Source organism: Narcine bancroftii, chromosome 7 (genome assembly GCF_036971445.1).
Source record: "Narcine bancroftii isolate sNarBan1 chromosome 7, sNarBan1.hap1, whole genome shotgun sequence".
Taxonomy (NCBI): Eukaryota; Metazoa; Chordata; class Chondrichthyes; order Torpediniformes; family Narcinidae; genus Narcine; species Narcine bancroftii.
Genome location: NC_091475.1, coordinates 38,392,630 through 38,412,603, shown reverse-complemented (window position 1 = coordinate 38,412,603; position 19,974 = coordinate 38,392,630). Strand labels below are relative to the sequence as shown.

The window sequence follows — 19,974 nt, the reverse complement described above, 5'->3', positions numbered from 1 at the left end:
TACTTACGCCCTTTGTCTCTATCTCTGCTTGTGCTTGCCATGTAAAATGACATAAATTTTAAGCTGCTAATTCTCTGGGCTATATTTTTAAGGTAAAAAAAAGGTAAAAGTATATTTTAGGATATTTAGACTTAAAATTACACAAAAAAATTTGACATTAGCAATTTATCAAAAAATTGGACTCGCCATCCCTGATAACATGTCTATGTTGTTCCAACAGTGGAACAATGTTGTCATTGTCATTGGTACAACGTAAGAAACCAACATCAATCCCACATCATTTTGCTCGTTAGCTTTACGTTGTTCCAATGTCAGCTGCTGACCTTGGAACAACGCACCCAACTCTCAACTTAAGAACGCTACAGAACAGCAAAACAAGCGACCGGTTCTAGATTTGTTGAAAGACGACAACTTCGAATAAGGTAAGAATTGCCTTTTTTTTAGTAACGGTTAGGTTAGGTTACTTAGTTAAGGTTACATTCCAGAACGGGGGGACGCACTTTAATTTTGCTGTTTTGTTTAGCTGATTTTCTAGTCAAATGTCTAGCGCTAGTTTGTCGCTAGAAAATCGGCGGAAAAACTTATGCGTGTAATGGATGAAATTCGCCCCCGAAGAAAACAATTTCCGCATGGTCAAGCTAAACTGCACCTGTTCCAAATCACCAAAAACATGAAATAGGCTATATTAAGCCCTGGCAGTGCAATAACATAGTTAGTAACAGTAGCCTAGTACTATTTTTTTTAAACTTTATTTAAAGATTTTATCACATGAATAAAACAAAAAAATTACATTTAAAGAAAAATAAAAATAAAGTAATTATTACAACACAGCATTAATGACCTAACTTAAATCAGTCTAACCCCCCCCACCCCCATATATACGGCCACTAAAAAAAAATCTATATATATATTAAAAAAAACCATCCTTCCCCCCCAAATAAAGAGTGAAAAATTAATAAAGTTAATAATATTATATATAAAAAAACCACTCACAAACAAAAAAAACAAGTAAAAATACTAATTAAAAAAAGTTATCAAATCTAAAATATCACACATAAAACATATTTAAGTCAAACTTAATTGCATGTACTTAGCAAATGGAGTCCACTTCAGCTTATAAAAAGACATCTTATCTTGAATTGAAAAAGATATCTTTTCCATAATTAAACAAGACTTCATCTCTAAATACCACCTATCTAAGGTTAGTATATTTCTGTCTTTCCAAGTAAGCGCTATACATTTCTTGGCCACCGCTAAGGCTAAATAGATAAAAGAAATCTGATAATCATTTAAGCCTAAGTCAATTAATGATTGCATATTCCCTAATAAAAATATATCAGGATCTAATACAACATAGATATTATATAAACTATTAAATATAGATTGAATACCTTTCCAAAACTGTTGCAATCGATCACAAAACCAAACTGTATGTAAAAAGGTATTGGCCATCTGATCACAACGAAAACAACAATCTGACTTACTAAGACCAAATTTTTTTAATTTCTCTGGTGTTAAATATAATTGATGTATAAAATTATAATTAATCATCGGTAATCTAGCATTAATCAATTTCCAAATACTATTCTGACAAATTTCCATCCAGGCTTCTTCAGCTATTATAGAACCTAAATCTTTTTTCCCATTTCAACTCTTTATCCCAATCTGTCTTGCTTTCATTTTCTTGTAAAATACAATACAAATCAGATATATACCCCTTTTTTGGTATGGAAAGTACATATTTCTCAAAACTAGTTTCAGGCAATAAAATCATATGTCGGCCACATATCTGTTTTACAAATGATCTTAACTGATAATACACAAATACAGAATTTCCACTAATACCAAATTTCCTTTGTAATTCCTCAAAAGAACAAAAACATCCTTCAAAAAAACAATCTGATAAATTTTTTATTCCTTTCCTTTCCCATTGATCAAAGTGATATTGGAGACTGTAAAAGGAACAAGTTGATTATTATATAATGGCAATCGCCCAGACCATTTATTTTTAAGCCCCAATTTATTATGTTTACTTGTCCATAAATTCAATAAATGTTTCAATATTGGTACATCATAAGTTCGTAATAAATTTTTATTCCATCGAAACAAAAACTCGTGGAAATTTTTCTAAAATAACTGCCATTTCTATCTTTGCCCAACTAGGTGGATCCTCCATATTTATTAATGCACTAAGAAATTTAAATTGAGCTGCCTCATAATAATGTTGAAAATTCGGTAATCTCAAACCTCCAAATTGAAAATCCCACATCAACTTTCTCATTGCTACCCTCGGAAACTTTCCCTTCCATAAGAAGTCTCTAACTGCTTTGTATAAATCCTTAAAAAAACTTTTTTTTTAAATAAGGAATTGATTGAAACAAATATTGTATCTGAGGAAAAATATTCATTTTTATAGTATTAATCCTCCCCAATAAACCTAAAGGTAAATCCTTCCACCTAATCAAGTCTAATTTAATCTTTTTTATTAAAGGAAGATAATTAATTGAATATAAATCTTGATATTCTGTATTAACATTAATTCCTAAATATTTAATTTGTTTAGTCCACTTCAAATTTAGAATATTTTTATATATTGAATAATCATCTTTACAAATTGACAAAATTTCACTTTTAGCCCAATTTACCTTATAACCAGATAATTGACCATAATTTTCTAAAGATTCTTGAATTGCTGGTAAAGAGATATCAGGATCCACCAAATATAATAAGACATCATCAGCAAATAAATTAATCTTATATTCCTCATTCAAAACTCTCATCCCCTTAACATTTTCATTTTGACGTATTAATTGTGCCAAAGGTTCAATAACTATGGCAAATAAAGCACGTGACAATGGACATCCTTGTCTAGTAGACCTTGTTAAATCAAAAGATTCTGAAATCTGCCCATTGGTAGCAACTCTAGCCTTCGGACTATTATATAAAACCTTTATCAATCCAATAAATGAGGAACCAAAACAAAATTTCTCAAGTACTTTAAATAAAAACTTCCATTCCACTCTATCAAAAGCCTTTTCTGCATCCATCGAAACTACTATTGGATAATTCATTTGAGATTTAGATTTGTTTATCAAAGTTATTAAATGCAAAATATTATCAGATGCATATCTATTTTTTATAAATGCTGTTTGGTCTTTATGTATTATTTTAGGTAAATATTGAGCTAATCTATTAGCCATAACTTTAGCTACAATTTTATAATCCACATTTAACAACGATATTGGTCGATAAGAAGAAACCTGTAAAGGATCTTTATCTTTTTTTTGGTATAACTACGATTATTGCATTAGAACAAGATTCAGGTAATTGAAAAGTTTTATAAATTTGCTGTATTACATCCTTATAAATAAAAGATATATCAACATAAAAAGTTTTATAAAACTCTACAGAAAACCCATCTTCACCAGGTGCCTTTCCATTTGGCATATCTCTTATCGCCATTTCAATTTCATTTTCTGTAAAAGATTTATCCAACTCTTGTCTATCTTCTTGATTCAGTTGTGGCAATTTAATGTTTTTCAAAAAAGAATCTATTGCATCTTCAGTTATATCTTTACATTCTGAAGTATATAATTTTTTTATAAAAATTACAAAATTCCTCATTAATTTCTTTTTGTCTAAAAGTAATGCCTGATTTCTTTCTAATTGCTGGTATAATCCTAAATAATTGTTCCTTTTTTAACTGCCATGAGATGAGAGAACTTTATGAGCTTTCTCACCCCATTCATAAAACTTATGCTTAGTTCGATTCATTAAACATTCAAACCGATATGTTTGTAATTCATTATATTTAAATTTTAAATTAGTTAACTGATTCTTTTGCATTTCGGTAGCATTTTTTTGAAATTCTTTTTCAGTAACAGTTATCTTTTTCTTTAAATCTTCAATCTCTCTGATTCTCTCTTTCTTTACTTTAGAAGCATAACTAATAATTTGACCTCGTAAGAAAGCTTTCATTGCATCCCATAAAACAAAATGACTATAAACAGAATTAATATTATTACTAATAAAAACCTCAATTTGTTTTTTTAAATAACTAATAAATTCTGGTTTTTGTAATAACATAGTATTAAATCTCCATCTTGGAGTTCTCTGAACATCTTGCGAACTCTGATATGCTAATAATAGTAATGAATGGTCTGAAACCAACCTTGCCTTATAATCCACAGATATAACCCTATCCTGCAAATGTGTTGAAATTAAAAAATAATCAATTCTTGAAAAAGAATTATGGCGTGAAGAATAAAAAGAAAAATCTTTCTCTGAAGGATTAAATCTTCGCCAAATATCAACTAAATTCAAATCTGTCATCATGTTAGTCACTTGCACTGCCATCTTAGATTTCTTAATTGCTCTTGGATACTTGTCCAATAAAGGCTCCAATACCAAAATTGCCACTCCTTTTGCCTTTGAATTAAATGAAGAATAAAAAACTTGTCCAACCCATTCACATATAAGTTTCAAATGTTCCTTATCCGTTAAATGAGTTTCCTGCAAAAAAGCCACATCAACTTTTAATTTTTTTAAGTAAGCAAGTACTTTCTTACGCTTAATAGGATTATTTAAACCCTGGACATTAAGAGAAGCAAACTTTAATTTAGACATTTCTTACAACAACACAACAAGAAAAAAAAAGAGGAAAAAAAAAACAAGAAAAAAAACCCTCCCCTTATCCCCTCTTAAAACTACAACAAAAAAAAAGGAAATTATTTTTTTTTAAATAATAAAAAGAAACTTCACTCCTTAATCCAAAAATTAATGAAAAAAACCAGGTAAGAGTTTACAACTACCTCCTCCTGTCTGAACCACACAATGCGGTAACTCCCACAAAATATTGGGTGTGAGATAACTCACACGTAGCTGACAACTTCTGGAAAATAATGCCCACCCAGTTCCCTCTCCTAACTCCCATTTCACATTAAACTATCATCATTATCTAAATCTTTTTTTTAATCAGCTTTGTCACTCCGACCACCATTGCTTCCATTTCTTCTTGAAATTCGATTCCCATCTTGCGTCTCCACTCTCTTCGGAGACCGTGGAGGACTACGTCGTTCCTGGAATTGCGTAATTGGTAACAGTTGAGCAAAGTCCATAGCTTCTTTAGGGTTATCAAAAAATTTTGGTTGATATCCATCCTGAAAAATCTTCAATACTGCAGGGTATCTAAATGTTGCTTTATATCCTTTTTTCCATTGCACTTCTTTCACAGGATTAAATTCACGTCGTTGAGACATAACTTCTTGACTCAAATCCGGATTAAAAAAACACGATTGTTCTGGACCATCAAAGGAGATCTGCTTTGTGGCGCATTTCTAATAGCCACACGCAAAATTGTCTCTCTATCATAATAGTTTAGACAACGGACCAGAACAGGTCTTGGATTCTGTCCTGGAAAAGGCTTTCTTCTCAAAGCTCGGCGAGCACGTTTCAGTATTAAACCTTCCGGGAACTTATCTTGTCCTAAAACTTGTGGAATCCAATCAGTAAAGAATTTTCTTGGATCTGGTCCTTCTATATCTTCGGGCAAACCAATAATTTTTACGTTGTTCTGTCTAGACTGATTCTCCAAATAATCAACCTTTTTCGCTAAATTTTTATTCTAAATTTGTAAAGTTTCAATTGTTTTATTTACGTCTTGTATTTGATCTTGTACCTCAACTATACCTTGGTCACATACATCAAGTCTTTCATTCATTTCAAGCTTAAAAGCTCCATAATCAACCATCTGTTGAGTATTAATGTCCACCAAGGTATTAAGCTTGGTGTTAACTTGAACCAAAGATTTACCTAACTCTTTGATTGAAGAAGATAACTTAAATTCAAGATTCTTAGTAAGCACATCAACTGGAATAGATTCAGGTACAATAGGGTCCTGCTGTTTCTGAGTAACCAGAGGGTCTTCTAATCCTTCCCTTAATTTAACTGCTTTTCTTGCAGTCTGACTCCGTGTAGAAACCCCTGCCACAAACTCCTCAGCAGTATCAGAAGACTGATAGTCAGGGTTATCCTTAACCCATATTACATCAAGAGCCTTCATTACATCAAGATCTATTGAAGTCTTCATAACTGGTGGTGCATTTCGCAGCGCCACCGCTATATCAATTGGCGGACGTCTCTTTAAAGTCGGGTCTTCAGCTGGCGGCGTCCCAGCTGTTCCAACTGTCAAAGGTTCAGTGACAGCGCTCATAGCGGGCGTTGATTGAAATACACGTGTCTGGCTAGCCCTTTGTTCCAAAGGCTGCCGGGCGCCATCTTTAAAGAGCCCTACCGGTACAGAGTGGAGCTCCATTGCCGAATCCTGCACTTCTCCTCTTGGATCCATTCCACGCTGAGTCCTGGCTTCTTGTAAACAGGTAGGCTCAGATAACTTCGGAAAATGTAATTTCTTAGCGATCTGTTGCCGTTTTCTTTTACTTTTTTTCAGCAATTGTACCATTAGAAGCTAGTTCAACACCTCTAACTATTTATAAACTTTTTAGAAGATTTCAACGGGCACTTATAAACAAAACAATAACAAAGAGTCAGGAGAGGACTGGAAGGCATGTCTATTCCTTACGCCATCTTGCCACGCCCCCCGCCTAGTACTATTTTGATACTAAATCAAACCACTGCAAAATTATGAAACAATGACAAAGGCAGCCTTGCTAAGAATATCTGGATCTTGTAAAGTTGAATAACCCCGAGATGTACAGTACATGCCCTTATAGCTGAATAACCTTGCAAACCAGCTCGTAAAGATGTAAGCTATAACCCCCGCAGCAACCTAGCCGAGTAAAGATCAACTTAAACTAACCTAACTTTGGGGTTATTCATCTTTACAAGACCCGAATATCCTCACCCATTCCATCTATGATTGCTAACATTGTCAGAAATTCTACGCTTAGGCTATGCTTAGGCCTAGGCTACTTACGTTCAGGCTAACTGCTTAAGCCTAGGCTATAAGCTAGGCCCCGGACAAATCCCTAAGCTAAAATGACGCTAGCTCAATCTCATATTAAAGTACAAGTTCTCCTATTGATTAGCCTATAGCTTGTTTTGATCTTGATAATAATAAGAGATGCTTCATCAGCTCCAGAATACATCTATCTTACTGGGTCAAATGAATACGAAACATGAAATTTTTGGCTAGGGAGACAAAGGAGGCCGAGAGGCAGTAGTTTAATCAAAGACATATTTCCTAAAAATATTTCACTGAGATAATATGATCAATTAAGGGCAATAACTTCACGAGTTCACTGACAAATCCCTCAGTTTATAAGGCCTATAGTATTATTATTTTCTTACCAGTTTAAACAAAGTCCGTCACAGTGTTCTCTGCTCAAGGCCTGGGCTCACACACGTGTGTGGAGCCCCCTTGAGGTGTGGGGCCCAATTTGATCAAATTGGTCAAATAGGCTTAAAACCGGCCCTGGTGGTAACCATTTATGTTAAGCTTCAAAGCCTGGTGAACTTTATCAATGTTAACTTATGTGCACAGCACAAGAATTGCCTGCAACCAGTGAGATTGGATTGTGAACCAAATAACTTTTCTAAACTTATATACACATTAATTACACACACGCGTGCTTAGAATTAGAGGGGGGTTGGGGGGTTAAGTAAGTCAATAGAGATAAGTTAAGGTTTGATTCTATTTTCATGTTCAAAGATAATTAAAAGCAACTTTGGTTTAAGTAACTCTTTGTCCTGGCTATATCTATTGCTGCTGGGTTTGGGTTTAGGTTTGACTCCTAACAAAAGGACGGAGTAAATTAAATAATTACTGGCCCCTTGGTTTCATTCCAGCGTAGTGGAATCCACTCAATGAAACAGCATAAACGTCACTGAAAAAGGCACTTATTTATCTGGAATAGTCCACATGGATTCCTTAAGGAATAGTAATGTTTGACGAAGATCGGATTTTAAAAAGTAACGAGATGGCTGGCGGGAATGCTTTTGATATAGTCTACGTAGACTTTGGATGTGTACATACATGTTTAAAGTCCAAAACATTACCAGAATGTAAATTCATTATAAAGTGTGAATGTGTGATACGTGCGAGTTGAACAGCTGAGATGTATGTTTTTCAAGAGTTAAAAGTCGTAAAGACGTCTAGATTTAGAGGTAAAAGGACGCTGGGTTCAGTTTCCAGTCTGAACATGATCCTTCAAATGCTGCTAATCGAGTTTGTCGTAGCAAGACTCACTCTAATGTTAAGTTCATTCAGTATTGCAGTAATTAACAAATCAGAAATCTTCTTCTGTTAAATCTTTACGAGCCTGGGAGGTATTTGGTATGCTCACCAAATAAAACGGGTTCAGCCTATCCTTTGTCCAATTCCGACCATCTTCTCCTGACATCATCCTGTTTGCATGCTTAATACGTTTTGTACAGCCAATGAAATTTGCATTTGGGAGGAAAGCCAGCAAGGAACGATTTTCACAAGGCTCTGACATATTATCCGCATTCAGTTATTTCGTGCGAGCACAGTAAGGAGTTGCAACGCCTGTTCCATAGCCAGCAGCAAGGCAGCCTTGCTTCGAGCTCAGAGCCTTTGTTGTATCAATCTGGCCAAGTGGAAGACGATTCGGCTTCATTTTCTCGCAAGCTGCCGAGCCACGATGTCATTGAAGTTACTGAGCAACTCGAAATACCAAGATTTATCTTTGTTCTACCTGAACAGTAGTCGATTCTTAAGAACGGGATTTCTTTTGTGTAGCTGGTAGCCCAGGTTAGTGCAACGGTGCTTCTCCCATTCCCATCCCCAAAGATTTTGAACCTGGACTGTGGAACCGGACCTATTTGAATCCAACGCTGAGGGATGAGATGAGCCCACTCCCTGCATTAAATACAAGCTCATCTTCCCAAAAAATCCACGGAATAAAGTCCTTTTAGAGCACGGATGTATTCGCCAACGTAACTCGGCTGCAAAACTCACTCGGGGCAACATCTCGAAAGTGATCCCGAAAAGGGCGCACGCAGTTTCCGCAGGGACAGGGTTCACCATGTCAGCCTCGAACACCACCACCCCTTGTAAACCGGATGACTCCTTTAAGTACACATTATACAGCAGCGTATACGTCGTGGTCTTCGTCGTGGGCCTCGTCTCAAACTGTATTGCCCTTTATGTTTTGAGGTGTTCCTTAAAATTAAGGAACGAAACCATAACATACATGACCAACTTAGCCGTGTCAGATCTGCTGTTTGTCTTCACGCTGCCGTTTCGGATTTTTTACTATGCGACCAGGGACTGGCCCTTTGGTGATTTGTTGTGCAAAGTTTCGGGGACGCTGTTTCTCACCAACATGTACGGGAGTATCCTCTTCCTGACCTGCATCAGCGCTGATCGCTTTCTGGCTATCGTTCACCCTTTTAAGTCAAGAATGCTGAGGACGAGGAGAAACGCTGTCATTGTGTGCATTGCCGTGTGGCTCACGGTGCTGACAGGAAGTGTTCCAGCGACCTTTTTGCAAACCACCAGGGAGAAGGCCAATCAGACGAAAACCTGTTTTGAAAATTTTTCCAACGAGATCTGGAAGAACTTCTTGTCAAAGATTGTAATATTCATCGAGATCGTCGGTTTTGTCATCCCGCTCCTACTAAACCTATTCTGCTTTTCAATGGTGTTGAGGACTTTAAGACAGCCCATTACTCTTTCTCGCAGTAAATTCAACAAGAGCAAGGTCCTCCGAATGATTGTTGTCCATTTCCTCATTTTTATCTGCTGCTTTGTGCCATATAATATAACCTTAGTGATGTATTCGCTCGTGAGGACTGGAGCAGTAAGAAATTGTTCAGTGGTGACCACAGTCAAAATAATGTATCCCATCACATTGTGCTTTGCTGTCTCGAACTGCTGCTTTGACCCCATCGTTTATTACTTCACCTCAGAAACCTTTCAGAATTCAATCAAGAGGAAGTCTAAGTCACTCAGGCTGGACTCTGATTTGGATACTTTGCACACTGCAGGCTTCCTCACTAATAATCTACGGACATTAACATCCAAAACATTCAGTTTGGATTCGACAGTTTAGTTACTAATTACACATTTGGAGATCTTACCACATCGGCATTTTTTATGACTCTATAACCTACTCTACTTGAAAATTGTAGCACTAATCAACACCAACGTCAGTGGGTGCGGCCAATTGTTTGCTAACACAGTTTTCGTCTGTGCATAGGATTGAAAACTGAAATGGCTTATGTTGCTCTGGCTGGAGAGAGTATATGTACACACATATAAATATGTGAATAGTTACGTTTTAATGTTCACATTTACTGCAATAAAGATAAAAGTGAATGACCAACCTTAAAAATGAACACCAGAAGTACAATGTCACACACAATTTAAAGTATTGCTTCTACTGAGATTAATTTAAGATTTATCTCATAGTAATTGTTATTAAAAGAAAAATTTTAAACATTTGTGTCTACATAAAATAAATTAATGTTCTAACATGTTATTTGGTACTTACTGTATGAACAGATTCAATGACCATCTTACTAAAAAGAATAATCAACACATCATTACAACAGAAGTCATTTAGCTCATCATGGTTGTACCAGTCAAGACCGATCCTATCTAATAAGATTGTGCCTGGTCTAATGAAATGTCAAGATAGGCCACCAACCCACAGTAACATTTTACTCCTTTGCTAATCAAGAATTGATCTACTTCTGCCTTTAGTATGAGATATTATTTCAATTATTTTATTCAGATTCACAACCCTCCAAAAAATTTGCTTCATCTGTATTAAATGCGTGAACTGTTTTTTTTAAAAAATGGTGATCTATGGTTTCCATTTCAAAAGTAGTTAGAATATCCTTCACTTGGCGGAGAACATTCAGGATTTTTGTACTTTGGTCAAGTTGTGCCATTTTTCTAAACTCCTGCAGATAAAAGTCTGGCTAAAGTACAAGAGAATTCAGCATTTCAGATATTAAGTCTCACAAACCTTTGCTGAAGCATTTCTGTCTTGACAAGATCAATTTACTGTACCCCAACTACTATTTGATTAGTTATTTGGGTTTCCACCTCTTTCCTCGTTTCAAACAGTAGATTCCAGAACCTTGCCACCCTCTGGTTCTTTTAACCTTCAATTAAATATTTTAAGTGTTCATTCCTGGTTTTAAATTCTCAGTCTTCCAATTTAATCCAAACAGACCTTAATTAAGCCACTGTTGCTTCAGCTCTAAGCAAAACAAACTCATCCAATATTTTACAATTCATATAACTTTCTAGTCCAAGCAACATTTTGTACATCTTCACTGCAGACTTCCCAATGCAATCACATCTTTCTTGGCACACGGTGACCAGAAGTTGCATGCTGTATCCAGTTATCTAAAAAAACCTCCTTTTTGTGTCCCTATAAATAACACTGGACAATGAAGATTTTGCTTCCTGAACATTTTTGGGTGAATTTTATGCATTTTGGGCTGCTGATCACGAAAATAGCCTTAAAAGTTTCCTATCACATACCGTTTTTAGATATTACCTATTTTTGTGATTTACTGTCATATTTTAAGTCTACTTCAAGCATACAAAACCATAAAGTGCAGCATGTCATTGAAAATTCATTTTCTGCATTTGCACTTGAACTTCTTCCCTGCTAATCCTGATGCAGTCAATGACGAACATGGTGAACAGTTTCACCAGGACGTGGCAACCTTGGAAAAGTGATATCAGAGTGACTGGAATCCGTCAATGCTGGCCGACTATTATTGGGCACTGATGTGAGAAGCATCAGATACTGAGTACAAATGAAAATCAGCGGCAAAATACTGAATTAACTCAATGTGTCAGCATAATTATTAAAAGCATGCTAAATTCAATAAAACTTAATTTGGAGCAATTGTGGGAAATTTCAATTGACTTAATATTCCAAGAGCAGCCATTGTCAACAGGGACCCTATGGCCCTCTTGTGGGCCACAGCACATTTAAGTAAAAGCCTTGTTTTCTTTTCATTTCATGTAACACAAATATTATTCATGTATTTTTATTTAAGTCGGTAAGGGAAAAGTACGAAAGAAACCAAAATATGATTGCTTCACAGAGAAGAGGGCTTGTAAACCTTGAGCAAAGTCTGAGGTCTAATGAAATGTCAAGATATGCCACCAACCCACAGCCAAAATAAAAGTTAAGAATGGCTGCTCTAGAGTATAAAGTTCAAGAGGGTATGGAATTCCTAAATTGATTTCAGGATTTTTTTTGCCAATATGTTGTAAACCGAACAAAAGAGGGAAAATTGTGGCATTAGTTTACAGAAATTAAGCTGAGGAAGCAGAAGGACATTTATGTAATTGATTATAATTCTACTGGACTTAGAATGAAAATTACAAAGATAAAATAGGGGTAAAAGCTGGCACAAGACCAATGACTAAATTGATAAGGGATTTAGCAGAAGTGGAATGGAAACAGCACTATAAATCAGTCTTGGAGAATTGGAAGACATTTAGTAAGGATTGGCATAGCAGTTAGTGCAACGCCTTTACAGCGCCAGTAACTGGGACCTGACTGGGGTTCAAATCCTGTGCTGTCTGTAAGGTGTTTGTACATTCTCCTTGTGTTTGTGTTGGTTTTATCCAGGGGCTCCGGATTCCTCCCACCATTTAAAATGTACCTGGGGTGTAGATTATGCGGCATGTGAGCTGAAATTGCCTGTTACTGGCTGTATGCTGTTCTTGCTGCTGCCATCAGGAGAGATAGAGGTGCCACAAGGTTTACCAGGTTCAGGAACAGCTGCTACCCTTCTACCATCAGACTGCTCAACAACAAATTCAATCAGCAACAAATTTATGGACTCTTACCTGTGCACTTTATTGATTTTCTTTGCTTTCCTAGTCTTGCATTCAGTTTGTTTACATTCGTTATCCATTCACATTCTTTTGATTGTTTACATGTTCGTGTTGTGTGCAGTTTATTTTTTTGCACTACCAATTAGTGGTAGTTCTGCTGCACCCACAGGAAAAAGGAATCTCAGGGTTATATGTGATGTCATGTATGTATTCTGACAATAAATCTGAAAATTAAAATATGTTCATAAAATATAACATGGGATTGCCTTCTGCATGGTGATGTGCAAAAGGCAAATGGGCAACATCTCACTTCAGACTATGAGTTTAATAAAGTATATAGAAATGTAAGTGCAATGTTGAAAGGAAAATTAAGAAAGAAGAGCGTATATTTAAAAATACAATAAAGTAAATTCTAAGAAAATCCAAAGATGTTTAATGATTACACAAAGAGAAAGGACATCTAAATAAAGAGTAAAGTTTATTGGAGATCAACCAAGTCTCCTATGTGTGTAGACCAAGGATATGGGCAAGGTTCTTAAGACTTGCTACATAAACTTAACCCTCCTGATTCCGCAGTGTTCCATCTAACCTGTGCATGTGCGTGCACACGTCTTGCAATCAGCACACAAAGGAAATTAATGTGTGTACAAAAAAAATGTAGTACAGGTACTCCCCGACCTACGACTGTAATTGGGGCCGAAGGATTGGTCATATCTTTAAATGATATAAGTTGAATTTTGTCTGCGCGGATGGAGAACCAAAGTCTTAAAACAAGCTTATTATTCAATTTTTTTTCATCGTATATTTGATGATAACAACATAAAGCTTCCTGAATTTTTCGATCAACCTTGGTGAATCTTTCCACATTCTGTTCCATGCTTACCTTCTTAGTCGGTGTCCAGGGGTCCATAGGCTGGGCACGACCATCTTAATTTCTGTGCATGTGCATGAGTCTTCGGTTGGCACATGCTCGGAGTGTTTGCATATTGGAGTTCAGTTGGCGCATGCATGAGCGTTAAGCGCCCTAACGATATTGAATTTGTGCCCATCACTCTCGTGCATGCACCAACCAAACTCCAATATGTGAACCCTCCATGCATCAGCACAGGAATCAAGATGGCCGTACCCAACTAACAAGGTAAGTATGGACATTTTGGCTCTTGCATGCCCGGTATCTCTGTTATAGATTGTCAAATACAACATAATCCGTGTAAATTTTATACTTTAAAAAAACTTTCAGCTGTACATGCAGATGGACATAAATCACATAGGTCACAAGTCGGTCAGTAGCTGTAATTAATAATTATACTTAGTGAAAAAATCTATTAGCTAACTGTTTCTGTTAACTTGTTAGCCAGTTTTTTAAATACCATATTTGCAAATCACTAATTTGCCATGAGAAATAGGGTGTGCCAAAATTATCTTTAAACAATTTCAAGCACAAACATTTAGTGTGCACATACTTTTGTCACAGGAAAACTTTTTGCACAACATAAGATTTTTACACACACTGATGACTAAAAATTAGAGGGAACATTGCTCCTGAGTAAACGATTAAGTATATACAACACAAATTTAAACCGATATTGCAGCGCTCTTCTGTAAATTGCTCTCAATTATATCTCACAGCTAAAATAAAGTAAAGAACAGCTAAAAGCGGCAGCTACACTGCTACTGAAAGAACACACAACCAGATTGGTTGAGCTCAGTGAGCAGAACTGATTTATTGCAGGCTGCTGGGCTGGACTTATACTCCCAGACCGGAACTGGCTGAGAACCATGCTAGGGGGCGCTAACGTCACCCGGGCGTCACGTGGTCCCCCAGCGCGGGCTTCTGAGCCCTGTGCTGAGAAGAATGGGGAAACCCCCAACAGCGCCATTTTGGCCAGCTGACCCGCCGTATGGATTATAAGCAGGGCCGATTTGCCTGCCTTGTAGTGTGCCGCCACACAGCCCCCCCCCCCCCCCCCCAGAACTGGCACCAATGTCCTTTTTAGCTGGGCGGCCTCGCTTCTTGGGCTGGGCCACAATCACTGGTTCGGTGGGGTCAAGGTGCGCTGGCTTCAGCCTGTCTACAGTAAACAGTTCTCGCCTGCCATCGATGACAACCTTGTACGGCCCCTCGTAAGATCTCTGCAGAGGTGCTGCGGGCGGGCCCGGCCGAATAAAAACGTACTCTGCGGAAGCAGCTTGCTGGGGACGTGAGATGGCCATGTGCCGTGTCTGGATGGCAGTGGGGGTGCAAAGGAGTCCAAGTGGGCCTGGAGGTGGGGAATCAGCTCATGTGGCGACTGCTGGGGGTTGTGAGGCGCATTGATGAACTCACCAGGAAGTGCCAGTGGTGCGCTGTAGACGAGCTCAGCTGATGATGCCTGCAGATCCTCCTTGGGTGTGGAGCGGATGCCCAGGAGCATCGCAATATAGCTCCTGACGTTAAAAGCCACCTGGGCTTTGGCTAATAATGGGAAGGGCGTAGATTTTAAGATGGGACTGACTTTGTCAGCGTAATGAGGTACCCACTGGACATAGTATGAGAAGAAGCCCAGGCACCTCCTTAGTGCTTTTAAGGTCCATGGGATGGGGAGGTCTAAAGGGGTACATACACTCAGAGTCTGGGCCACAACCCAGGATAACTAGACGTTTGGTCCCGAACACGCACTTACTGACATTGTACATGAGGTGTGGAGAAACTTCTGGAGATTGGTGTCATGGACCTCCAGGGTGTGTCCGCGAATGGTGACTTTGTCAAGATGGGGGAGGGTAGCCCTTAGCCCGTACTTATGTACCATTTTATCCAAGAAGACCAAGACCTTGTTCGTAATATTGAAATGGACCCTCAGGAATTGAATGAGCCATCCATCTGCCTCAGCTGCTGTGTAGGGATGGTCCTCCAAAAAGATTGGAAGCTGGTGATATGCAGCTTTCAGGACGATGAATGAATAGACCTGGTACTGCGCAATTTCATTCACCATGTCCAAGATTCAGGGGAGGGGGTATGCGTACAGGAGTGTGAAGCAATTAATAGTTTGGCTATAGTCAATCACTAGCCTGGGTTTTTCTCCCCCTCTCACAACTACTACCTGGGCTCACCACTGGCTGTTGCTAGGTTCAATTATTTTTTTCCTTAAGCAGCATCTGTGTTTTAGCTCTAACAAATTCTCAGTCCCCTACACTGTATCACCTGCTCTTTGTGGCTATCAGCTTACAGTCAGGGGTTAGGTTCTGACTGTTAGGGGGGGAGGGGTTAAATATTCAGCTTGGAGAGACCCCATGTAGTATCTAGATTTTGGGACCTTCTGTTCCGCACCATGACTGGGGGAAGTGGGCTGGAGTACTCCATGGTCTCGCTTTTAAGGTGACACAGGAAGTCTAGGCCCAGCAACACAGAAGCACACAAACCTTTCAATACATTTGGTCAGAACTTGCAAAATTCCCCCCCTTTTATGGTTGTGTACAGTACAATATCCTTGAATAGTCGCTGAATACTATAGATAAATACTATAGTCCATGGGGTAACCTTTTAGTTGTACCACCGAGCAGTCATAGACTTTATAAAGCTCTCCGTCAAGCCAGTGTCTATTAAACTATCCGTCAGATGTCCATTTACCCTCACCTCCATCATCAAGTTGCTCAGCTGGTGGTTTCACTTAGTCGAGGACAACTGTTGCCAGTGCTCCAGAGGCTGCATCGCTCCCCCTGCTGTCATTGTCTTGATCTGAACACCGGAAAGATGGCATCAACCATGAGGAGTGGCAAGATGGCCACCGTTCCCGCCATTGCTTCCTTTGCGATAATGGTTCCTGCCATGAGGCGCAGCAAAATGGTGGCAGTGGACCCATACCTCTGGGCTTGGGCATGGGGTGTACGACTGCTCGGGGGCCACGCACGCAGTAGCCTTCCTGGGGTTCCCCTTTGCCCGACAGACTTTCGCGCAGTGTCCCCTCTTAACGCATCGTGAACACACGGAGTCTTTCGCGGGGCATCTGGCACAGGGATGTTTACCCTGTCCACAGAAATAGCACTGCCAGTTGCATGTGGCTGCAGACAACGGTACCTAGGACAGCTGTACTCCGCAGGCCTATCACGAGGGGCATGATATCTCTTCATCATAGTAGATCACTTCACGAGAGCTCTTCATCATAGTGGATTACTTCACGAGATCTCTTCATCATAGTGATTACTTCACAAGATGGCCAGAGGCAGCCCCACTCACTGATACAACCAGTGACGCCTGCACCCAAGCTCTGATTGCAACCTGGGTGGCATGTTTTGGACTGTCGGCCCACTTAACCTCTGACAGAGGTGCTCAATTCTATTAGATGACAATTACAGTTCATTTTTGTAAGGGGGGGTGCATTGGGCACCATTGCAGAGAGAGTCTGAGGAGCCATTCAAGGTGCTCAAGAACAATGGGTCCACGATTGTTTTGGGCATTGGGGAGAAAGAGGCGGTTTTCATGATAGACTGAATGAAACCAGCCCATGTAGACTTGGCTCAACCAATAGAAGTCCATACTCTGTGGCGTAGGGGCAGACCGCCCAAAAAGAGACCTATCCAGACTTTGGATATCAGGAGGAGTATTGCTGGTTCCGGGGGGGGGGGGTTTGTGTGGCGCCTCACTCACTATGCATGTGAACCAGCTCCCAAGATGGCACAGGGCTTCCTTCATCGAGGGGAGAAACCCCATGCTCAGGAAGAATCCTTTGTTTCACTGGTGACGTCATTTCCGACGGAAGTGGAAGAAATGGAAGTCCGAATAAAGTCGGGCCTCCAGGCCCAAATAAAGCATTCCTGAGTACAACTCCAAACATGTACGTTGTTGTTACTAAAGCACTGTGTGTAGAACATCGCTACAACTCCACATTTTCATAAGTTACTCAAGAAATTAGCATATGCATGAAAGGACAAATGAACATCACAACACATTGTTCTTCAGATATATCCATTAAATAAAAGAAGTATAACATAGCAAAGATGAGCAGGAAGCCAGAGGATTGGGAAACTTAAAGAGGAACAGAAGGTAAAGAAAAAGGCAATATGGGGAGAAAAGATGAGGTACGAAGGTGAGCTAGCCAAGAATAGGTATGTGAAGAGAAAAAAATTAGTTAAGATCAAAGTTGGGCCCTTGAAGACAGAAATGGGTCAAATTTATTATGGGGAACAATAAAATGGCTGATGAGTTAAACAGGTACTTTGGATCTGTCTTCATTAGGAAAGACACAATCTCCCAGATGTTTCTTCTTTGGCTTGGCTTCGCGGACGAAGATTTATGGAGGGGTAATGTCTACGTCAGCTGCAGGCTCGTTTGTGGCTGACAAGTCCGATGTGGACAGAGAAGCTAGGTTAATGGAGGTACTGAAGGAAATTTACATTAGGCAGAAAATGGTTTTGGGCAGACTGATGGGACTGAAGGCTGATAAATCCCTAGGGCCTGATGGTCTGCATCCTAGGGTACTTAAAGAGGTGGCTCTATAAATCGTGGAGGCTTTGGTAATCATTTTCCAATGTTCTATAGATTCAGAATCAGTTCCTGCGGATTGGAGGGTAGCTAATGTTATCCCACTTTTTAAGAAAGGAGGGAGAGAGAAAATAGGGAATTATAGACGAGTTAGCCTGACATCAGTGGTGGGTGGAGTTAATTATAAAAGATCAAATAGCTGTACATTTGGATAAGCAGTAACAGGATCACTCTGAGTCAGCATGGATTTACGAAGGAGAAATCATGCTTAACTAATCTTATGAAATTTTTGAGGATGTAACTATGAAAATGGACAAGGGAGAGCCAATGGATGTAGTGTACCTCGACTTTCAGAAAGTCTTTGATGAGGTCCCACATAGAGATTAATTGGCAACATTAAAGCACATGCTATTGGGGGAAGGGTACTCACATGGATAGAAAATTGGTTGGCAGACTGGAAACAAAGAGTAGAGATTAACGGATCCCTTTCAGAATGGCAGGCAGTGACTAGTGGGGTACTGCAAAGCTCGGTGCTGGGACCGCAGCTATTTACAATATACATTAATGATTTAGATGAAGGGATTAAAGTAACATTAGCAAATTTGCAGATGACACAAAGCTGGGTGGCAGTGTGAAATGTGAGGAGAATGTTATGAGAATGCAGGGTGACTTGGATAGATTGGGTGAGTGGGTAGATAAATGCCAGATGCAGTTTAATGTGGATGAATGTGAGGTTATCCACTTTGGTGGCAAAAACAGGAAGGCACATTACTATCTGAAAGGTGTCAAGTTAGGAATAGGTTAAGCTCCATGAGATCAAGGTGTCCTTGTTCATCAATCACTGAAAGTAAGCATGCAGATACAGCAGGCAGTGAAGAAAGCTAATGGCATGTTGGCCTTCATAACAAGAGGAGTTGAGTATAGGAGCAGAGAGGTCCTTCTGCAGTTGTACTGGGCCCTAGTGAGCCCACACCTGGAGTACTATGTGCAGTTTTGGTCTCCAAGTTTGAAGAAAGTCATTCTTGCTATTGAGGGAGTGCAGCATAGGTTCATGAGGTTAATTCCTGGTATGACAGGACTGGGCTTGTATACACTGGAATTTAGAAGGATGAGAGGGGATCTGATTGAAACATAAGATTATTAAGAGATTGGCACGCTAGAGGCAGGTAACATGTTCCTGACATTGGGAGAGTCCAGAACCAGAGGCCACAATTTAAAAACAAGGGGCAGGCCATTTAGAACAGAGTTAAAGATAAACTTTTTCACCCAGAGAGTTGTGGATCTGTGCAATGCTCTGCCTCAGAAGAGAGTGGAGGCCAATTCTCTGGATGCTTTCAAGAAAGAGTTAGATAGAACTCTTAAAGATAGTGGAGTCAAGGAATATGGGGAGAAGGAAGGAATGGGGTACTGATTGTGGATGATCAGCTATGATCACAGTGAATGGTGGTGCTAGCACAATGGGCCAAATGGCCTGCCCCTGCATCTATTGTCTATTATCTTCCAAGCATTCATTATATTAAAAGGATTAATCATGTAATTGCTTTGAAACATATTATTTATGATGTTTGAATTTCCTTCACATGCCTTTACATGAATATGCATTAAATCCATAATGAAATGATAAATGAACTTCACAGAAATCTGAAGTGCACAACACATGCAGTCACACTGATAAAGAAACAAGTTAAACAGGAAAGTGTGCAGATCCTGTAATTGTCAT

The 19,974-nt window shown here is 39.0% G+C and overlaps 2 protein-coding genes across 2 annotated transcripts in view; one reads left to right on the top strand and one right to left on the bottom strand.

Moving 5' to 3' along the window:
• Positions 1-19,974, bottom strand: part of rb1 (retinoblastoma 1) — a 201,428-nt gene that overhangs the window by 72,656 nt on the left and 108,798 nt on the right.
• Positions 8,398-10,463, top strand: LOC138738778 (lysophosphatidic acid receptor 6-like). Its single transcript, XM_069889684.1, has one exon. It carries the CDS (start codon positions 9,006-9,008, stop codon positions 10,032-10,034), a length of 1,029 nt encoding a protein of 342 aa, XP_069745785.1. The 5' UTR covers positions 8,398-9,005; the 3' UTR covers positions 10,035-10,463.

Bases quoted from the DNA above. Each gene is read 5' to 3' on its own strand.
- LOC138738778 (XM_069889684.1), top strand. From the start codon at position 9,006: ATGTCAGCCTCGAACACCACCACCCCTTGTAAACCGGATGACTCCTTT.